The sequence below is a fragment of the Oncorhynchus tshawytscha genome, linkage group LG23 (genome assembly GCF_018296145.1).
Source record: "Oncorhynchus tshawytscha isolate Ot180627B linkage group LG23, Otsh_v2.0, whole genome shotgun sequence".
NCBI lineage: Eukaryota > Metazoa > Chordata > Actinopteri > Salmoniformes > Salmonidae > Oncorhynchus > Oncorhynchus tshawytscha.
The window spans coordinates 26,627,225-26,635,624 of record NC_056451.1 but is presented as its reverse complement, the minus strand read 5'-3'; the positions used below and the strand labels follow the sequence as shown (position 1 = coordinate 26,635,624).

General features: G+C 42.8%; 1 protein-coding gene across 2 annotated transcripts; it reads left to right on the top strand.

Annotated features, from left to right (window-relative positions):
• The first annotated feature begins 374 nt into the window (after positions 1–374).
• Positions 375–8,400, top strand: LOC112222713 (cytohesin-2). 2 transcript variants are annotated; one of them, XM_024385437.2, is made up of 13 exons: positions 375–562; positions 1,756–1,873; positions 2,207–2,357; positions 2,812–2,878; positions 3,048–3,166; positions 3,257–3,337; positions 3,499–3,611; positions 3,688–3,836; positions 4,134–4,246; positions 5,297–5,375; positions 5,510–5,581; positions 5,668–5,822; positions 5,942–8,400. In XM_024385437.2, exons 2-13 carry the CDS (start codon positions 1,855–1,857, stop codon positions 6,027–6,029), a joined length of 1,206 nt encoding a protein of 401 aa, XP_024241205.1. In that variant the 5' UTR covers positions 375–562; positions 1,756–1,854; the 3' UTR covers positions 6,030–8,400. The 2 variants fall into 2 exon arrangements, with proteins under 2 accessions (XP_024241205.1, XP_024241204.1); XM_024385436.2 differs by lacking the exon at positions 1,756–1,873 and having other exon boundaries at positions 4,134–4,245; positions 5,299–5,375.

Genomic DNA, 8,400 nt, shown 5'->3' with positions numbered 1-8,400 from the left:
ATTGTTAGATACTACTGCACTGTTGGAGCTAGGAACACAAGCATTTCGCTACACCCACAATAAAATCTGCTACAAATGTGTATGTGACCAATAGAATTGGATTTGATTTAAATTTGATATTGAGATAAAATCGGCTGCATGGAACCTTTAATAAAAAACATACAGTGACCCCTTTTCCAGGCAGTTATTGGGAAAGAAACCAAGTTCTACTATATTGGCCAAACAACCTCAGATGTTTGTGTCACAGATGAAAATGCCTTGTTATCAGTGTCTTTGGTTGTGTGGCTTCTTTCTGGGTTCAAAAGTTCCTTACAAACATGGTCGAAAGTGAGGACGTGTTTATTTATAACAAAAAGTTAGCGTCACTTCCTGTACCACCACCTCCTTTGTCTGTGCCCCAGGTTTCGGTACGCAAGGCTGGTTATTTATTTATTTATTTCCTTTTTATTTGGAGGATATATTTTCATATATATCCATTACTTTTTCATTTATTGAATGACAGTCGACTCTGAAATATTTATGCCTAAAAGCAAAGCGCCAAAAATGGATGACCTGGACTACAGTAAGTATCGCTACGCTAACGCTTCGCTCATAATAAACACACTCAGCTAGCCAGGTAGTTGTAACAGCAGGCATTTCACTACACAATTAGAGCACAGTTGTCACTAAACAATATTAACGTTGTATGCATTATAATGTACTACATGGTTGTCATCTTTGTTTGTTATACAATGTTTCTCATACGAGAGTCCCATACAACCGCAGTCGACGTAAGCTAATAATACAGTACTGGCTAACGTTAGCTCGCTAGTTAGCAAGCTAGCTAACTCTTTTTAGGCTTACTGGGTAACTAGTTGTAGCTAACTACTTCTTGTAGTTTGACCACTCATCCAAATAGCTAGCTAACGTTATTCATTACAGTATTGGTTACTATTTCACGTTAAACCTACCCACTGTCCGCCAAGAATCAAAACATTGAATAACTTAGCTAGCTCGTTAGTTATTCACCTCATTCGGAGGGACGGGGTTGTTGACTTGCAGATGTCATTTAGCATCCTAAACACATTAACCTGATCGTGGCACTGTAGTGGCTAGTCACTCTACCGAGGTCGTTTGCAGCGATACTGTCGCCTCTATTTGTTTAACTCCAGTCCAGGCTGGGGACCCAGAGGGCTGCACATCGTTGTTCCAGCACCAACACACCTGACCTAAATTTGATTTTGACCTGATACAACTAATTAGATCGTGGCTTGATAATTAGTCTAAACAGGTGTGTTAGTGAGTGCTGTGTTAGAGAAGGAAAAAAAATCCTCTGAGCGAAGAGGCTACAAAAATCAGTGCAGCACTGATAACACGCCTAATCCATTTAGTTACTTTAGTTGAAAACATCTGAGGATTGACAGTAGCTAGAGAGAAGTGTCATTTGGAATGAATACGGTTTTTTTTTCACATTGTCCTGCATAGTTCACATATGCAGCGCCAACAGTAAACAACATATTTTTTTATGCAGATCTCTTATCTCTGTCCCCAACTAGTATTTGTCATGTCTAACCACTCCTGCTGTCACATTAGAGATTGTCAGGATTCCATGGAATGTTTCGGAATGAAAGCCCTGAAGCCAGTTTTTCGTCTTATTTGATTTTAAACTTGTTTTTCCTCTTATCTACAGTACTTCTGTTCTGTGTGGATAGGCTACTTCTGTGCAATACTAGTTGGTTTTCTGAGCTCTGTGAACTGTTCTTTATCGATGAATAGGCTGTAAGGTTGAGTGCTCCAGTATATCAAGGCTGCAATGAGACGCACGTCATCAACCGCCTGATTTTCCACACGTTTCCATTTGACTAGACAAGAAAAATGGAGGAATTAGGTACAGGTCAGTGAATGGAGAAACAAGCAAGAATAGAGAGGGGAGAGGCAGAGGAAATTGAACAATGGTTTGGAACATGGGATTGGATATGATTAGTTTTGTGTTTTGGAAAACACAGCTTTTACTCAAACTTCTTATTGTTTTCAGTAAGAAACTCAAAGCATCTTGGAAATGCACAGTAGCAAACAGACTTTGAATACTGTCATGTTTCAGGTCCATTTTAACTGGTTCCCTCTGTCCCCACCATTTTCCCATTGTCTCTCATTTCCATGCTCCCTTTTTTTCTATCCCCATCCATCTCTTTATTCTCTCACCCCTCTTCTCCCTCCTTCCCTACAGTCCCGGTAGACCTGAGTCCAGAGGAGCGCTCTGAGCTGGAGGACATCCGTCGGAGGAAGGGAGCTCTGCTGCAGGAGATCCAGAGGCTCAGAGACGAGCTCAGAGAGGCCATCATAGAGGTGGAAGGACTGGAGACCAGCACAGAGGGCAGGTGAGAAAAACACACAGATGGTCCCCTGAATATTTCAGTTCCATTATTCAGTGAGTAGCACAGTCCCTCCCCCCTGGTGTATCTGAAGTTGAATTATAATGGGATGATTAGAGAGAGTTCATGTGACAGCCGTGTTTCCCAAAATAACTTCCTATGCATTCAGGTTACCTCTGCATTTACTCAATATTGCATCTATGGCAATTTCACTTTGAAGTTTATGTAAAAATATATAGCTTCCTATTGGCTTCTTCGACTATTCTCCTCTCCCCGGTAACTTCCCCAGGTTCATAGCTGAAAATGAGATTGTGTTTTCAGTCAATATAGCATTTCTAAGAGGAGCTATTTTAGTTTGTCTTCCCAACCTTGTCCTCTCCATTACCCTCTAACTGTATGTATAATTGATGGAGAGGTATTGTGTTGAATGAGATCCACTCCTTGTCTTTCCTCCCTGCAGTAAAACTCTACAGAAGAACAGGCATGTGGCCATGGGAAGGAAGAAGTTTAACATGGACCCCAAAAAGGTGAAAAGGGGACATGGAATGGATACATAAATCTGATCTTCACTCTACACCCAGCCCCCCCCTCCCAGCCCCTCTCTTTTACTGTCTGTCTTCTTATCAATCTCTTGAGCGTTTACTCTCTTTTGATTGCAGTTACCCTCTCTCTGTCTGTGTGTGTGTGTGTGTGTAGGGTATTGTGTTCCTGGTGGAGAATGAGTTGCTCAGACACACTCAAGAGGATGTTGCCCAGTTCCTGTACAAAGGAGAGGGACTCAACAAGACTGCTATAGGAGACTACCTAGGAGAGAGGTAACCATTCCCTCTCTCTACCTTGCTATTGTCTTTGTTATTGTTGGGCTGAACAGCATCAGAAGTCTACGTTCCTCTTCTCTCCTGTAGGGAGGACTTTAATCTCAAGGTTCTGCAGGCGTTTGTTGACCTTCACGAGTTCACTGATCTCAACCTGGTCCAGGCTCTCAGGTAAGCTGGGGTGTCCTCTATGATAAGCTCTGACATTTAATAAAAAACAGTACATCAATTTCAAATTCTAGAGGATAAAAACACTACATCAGCGTCTTTGTTACCATGGCAGCCAGTGCTCTCTGACCTTTTGACCTCTGACCTTTGTGTGACCCCTGCAGGCAGTTCCTGTGGAGTTTCCGTCTGCCTGGCGAGGCTCAAAAGATTGACAGGATGATGGAGGCCTTTGCCCAGAGATACTGTCACTGCAACCCTGGGGTCTTCCAGAGCACTGGTACACACACTTACCGTTGTTACAACACAGAGGTCTACTAGCCACTTCTCATCCTATGGTTCCGCTCTCTCCTCAGATACGTGCTATGTGCTGTCGTTTGCTATCATCATGCTGAACACCAGCCTCCACAACCCCAACGTGAGAGACAAGCCTGGATTGGACCGCTTCATCTCCATGAACAGAGGCATCAATGAGGGTGGAGACCTGCCAGAGGACCTGCTCAGAGTGAGTGAGGGAGGGGAACCTAGGAGCTATGGGGAGGGGCTAGGGGAGTTTCTGTGGAAGTGAGGTGTCGTTGACTGAGTGATTGTTCATCTTTTTTTCATCAGTTTGGAGGGGTTCAGAATGAAGCTCTAGTTCAGATAAAATATCAGTGTGTTATAGTGAATCTCCCTGCTGTTTGTCTCTCCTCAATGGAAAGGAAGGGGGGATACCTAATCAGTTGTACAACTGAATGCATTCAACTGAAATCTGTCTTTTGCATTTAACCCAACCCCTCTGGAATGTCTCTGTCTACCATAGAATCTTTATGACAGCATCAAGAACGAGCCCTTCAAGATCCCTGAGGATGATGGGAACGACCTGACACACACCTTCTTCAACCCTGACAGAGAGGGCTGGCTCCTCAAACTAGGTGAGTTGGCCGTGGCGACTCCGGGTGGTGGGAGGGGGTACTGCAGCTTCTCTCTGCCGATCACCTCAAGGTAGTTTCAAAACCAAATATGGATTATTTGGATGGCTTAAAAACATATTAACATTCTGTAATGTCTGTAACGGTCCTGATCAGCTCCAGGGTTTTTGGATAGTGAGCGTAAACGTGTGTGCTCTCTCTCCTAAGGCTTTGTGCTGTTATGTGCCTGCTTCCTTCTCTCAAGTTTACACTAAAGATAATGATACACCGCCAATGTTCTGAGGCAATATTGCCAGACTTGTTGTCCAGCAATGTTGCCTAAAACATCGTCCATGTATTATGATCTCAAGACTGCCATTGCATGATGGGTAAATAGACAGAATTGTCCATACTGAGGGAGCTGCCCTTGGATTCTCATATAAGATCAGTTTGTGTTTTCTCCACTATGTTAAGATTAGAATTGGGGCACAGTAAACTGATCCTAGATATGTGTCTATGAGCAACTTCTACATGGAGCTTCCCTCAGTACCTCACCCTCTTGCATCATGGCAGTCTGAACCGTCTCCTCTCGCATGGTGGGGTCTGTGATCTGTTTGTCACTAATATCTCTGCCGTCTTCTCCCTCCCGACCCCAAAACCTCTGGTCCCTGTTGTCTCTGCTTCTCCCTGTGATTTCCACACTCTGCTGCTGCCGCTTGTTTCTCAGGAGGTATGTACTGGGAGAATGGGTACATGAGAAACAATATCATTCTTATGGAACCAAAATGGCCAACAGGCATATAGAAGAAAAGTTATTGTCCACATATGCCTTTTCTCAGACATTAGACGTCACATATTACCATGTGAGATGAATTGGCATACAAAGGCATTGGACATATAAGGCTATACAAGCTGTCTGAATAACTGTAATATCCTGAAGGTGTTGTGTAGTAATGGAATATTTACTTCAGTATGTGGAGCAGTCAAGTGGAATGAGTTTCTCCAGTCCAGTTGGTATTCTGCTGACCTCCAGATACCACCCTGTCTCATGCCTCTATTGGTCTGTTCGTATTTCAGGAGGACGGGTGAAGACCTGGAAAAGAAGATGGTTCATTCTCACAGACAACTGCCTTTACTACTTTGAGTATACTACAGTAAGTCAACATTATAGCTGCCAAAGTGCCACTGTAGAGCAATGTGAAATGTAATCCGGTAAAGAGCTATGTAACAGAACATTGTAACGTGGATCAGTGTTCTGTACTACAGTGTGTATAATGTGTGTGTTCAGGATAAGGAGCCCAGAGGTATCATTCCCCTAGAGAACCTGAGTATCCGGGAGGTTGAAGACCCCAGGAAACCTGTGAGTTTGTTATCAATACATTTAGAATGTCAACATAGGACATGATCACTGCACCATTTCTCCTGACTCCCGCTCTTCCCTCCCAGAACTGCTTTGAGCTGTACATCCCCAACAACCGTGGTCAGCTGATCAAGGCCTGTAAGACGGAGGCAGACGGCAGAGTGGTGGAGGGGAACCACAACGTGTACCGCATTTCTGCCCCCACACCTGAGGAGAAAGACGAATGGATCCACCACATCAAGTACGTAGGGAGGGAGGCAGGCAGGCATGAAGGGAGAGTAGGGTGTATGGATGGATACATTTAGAAATGCATATCAGACTAACATTCTTCTTTTCTGTTTCTTCCATCCCTCTCTCCAGCTCTGCAGTCAGCGTGGACCCCTTCTATGAGATGCTGGCTGCCAGGAAGAAACGCATATCGTTAAAGAAGAATGAGGAACAACCGTAGAACATTCCCTTCTTCCTCTCCTCTTCATCCCCTCCTCCACCTCTTCATCTCTCATTCCAACATGGGACACAAGCCTTTCTTTCCTCCCTAGATTCATTCCATTCCTCACTTTTTTCCCTCTTTCTTTGTGAGGAGGATTTGTTGCTATCCTGTTTAAGAGACTGGCCAGCACAAACAGGCAGTTCAGAAGTGAACTGTGAAATAAATGTGTATTTTATTCAGGATAGCAAGCAGGGCAACTGAACCTTCCATCACAAACAGGCTGCAACTCATCAGTCTAAAATGACTTCCTCTCCATCTGTAACTGATCTAACATTGGGGCAACGGTCCAGTTCTAACCGGTCACTGTGTGAAGGACAGAATGCCCGGTGGCTGAGGAAGCCACTTTAACCTGTTAAGATGCAGCCCTAGTTGTCTGCTGTGCTTTACTCTAACATCTTGTCTCCAGGTTAGCATGTCTATATCACCATTATCAAAGTGCCACTTTAATACTGTAGCCTCTGTGAAGGAGATGACACTGGTCCATAAAAATGTCATTCTCATGTTAAATTTGTTATGATCAACCATCTACGGGAAATGTTCCCAGAAAAACTGACCAATACGGCAACAATTGAGCAGTGAACACTTAAGACGACGACTCTTGTCAATAACCACTGGCGTTTCCTTCACAAGACTGTTAATAAACTCCCTCATACAGACACGTAAACTGTTAAACCCAATTCTATAATACGCTACAGTGGGTTTTAAGAAGTTACAACGGCAGCTTATTACAACGTATACTTCATTTTTTTGTAAATACTTGTTAGAATATTGTTTACAACACATAGATTTAATTTATTGTTTATTTTTGTTTGTTACGTCTTTTGTTTTGTAAGAGCTACTGTAGAACTGCATGTGGAGATGAGGGTTATCCTTCATACACACAGATGGACCAGACTTGTGTTAGTGTTGGGTACATTTGAGAAAGATTGTTAGTGTTCCCTGTTGACACAATAGAATCAACCTCAAATTGGAACATTTAGAATATTCAGGACAGGGGAGTGATGACATCACAAAACATTTTGGATAGAAATGTTTAGTATAGAAAAGGCATGGTTCTGTGTGGTATGGAACAGGGAATCCTGTCAGTTCTATACATTCCATTTCTATCTGTACTGTTGATAATGTTGCACTGTCCTGAAGGAACCTCTATTATCCTCTAAGAGCCTGAATGAATGAGGCTCACTGAAGCACAAAAAGGTGTCCCAGATGCCTGTAATTGCTTTCTTTCAGCCATAACCATCATGGGTATGTGAAAGGGCTGGTTAGGTGTCCTTCATAATACTGATGCCCATCCAATCCTGTCAGATCTGGGACCTAAAAGGAAAGCAAGCTATGGGTGGTTATTGGGACATCACCCTATGATAAGTCTGAAACGACCTGTCTATTATAAGAACTGAAATGATGGTTCTGAAGTTGAATCATCAGTCAAGCCAGGAAAAGGCATCAGATTCCTCTTAATGTGATTGAATTGAAAAGGACAACACACATGGAGCACTAATATATCTTTCAATATTATGTCATCGCTGAAATATTCAAATGTATTGAATGAATAACAATGTTAAGGATACATTATGCCTGAATTGACTCGTAGATAATTTCATTTGTCATTGGATTAACATTTCATTAGACTGAAAATGGAAAATGCAGAATTAGGATTGTCTGCTGCACTTTATCAATATTTAAGCATTATACAGGCTTTAAAGAGCTGTAACTTTTAGATTGGCAATACTAACTGCATCTGTAGTAGCCTCCAGTGGTGGCCAGGCTGTCCTGCATCATCCTCACTGGTTGTGATGAAGGCTTCACAAGTCCATATTTTGATCACTTCCAGCTCTGACAACTATAGAAGTTTTTCTCTAAATGTTGTTTACATAGGAAAGTCTAGGTACAACAAAAATGATCTCTTAGTCTTCTCTAGTTATTCTCTGAGTGTGTGGTGTGACAGACACACAGCAGTGAGCCAACCTACAGGCAGGGCTGCTGTACATTATACGACACTGAAACACAGTAGACCTGTCTGGGTATTCTTGAAGTGCAAAGTTGCCAAAATGGAGTTGGGATGTCACACTGTTCCAACTCAACAAAGAGACAGACTTTTGTGAGAAAGGACACTAATGAATATTTCTGTCCCCCAGACCCCAACATCACTACTTCTGTCCCCCAGACCCCACCACTACTTCCTGGGATAGTGTTTGATTTATTATTTATTTTGTTTTACAGCAATGTAGAGATGGATAGGTCATCTGTGCTATATGTAGCAAAAACAAAACCACGGTACACGGGTGCCAGTCAGCTGTTGTGAAACAATAAAAAGTGAACCGAGACAATA

Bases quoted from the DNA above. Each gene is read 5' to 3' on its own strand.
- LOC112222713 (XM_024385436.2), top strand. From the start codon at position 496: ATGACAGTCGACTCTGAAATATTTATGCCTAAAAGCAAAGCGCCAAAA. The intron at 563-2,206 runs GTAAGTATCGCT...CCTTCCCTACAG, and splicing joins AATGGATGACCTGGACTACA to TCCCGGTAGACCTGAGTCCA. The intron at 2,358-2,811 runs GTGAGAAAAACA...TCCTCCCTGCAG, and splicing joins GAGACCAGCACAGAGGGCAG to TAAAACTCTACAGAAGAACA.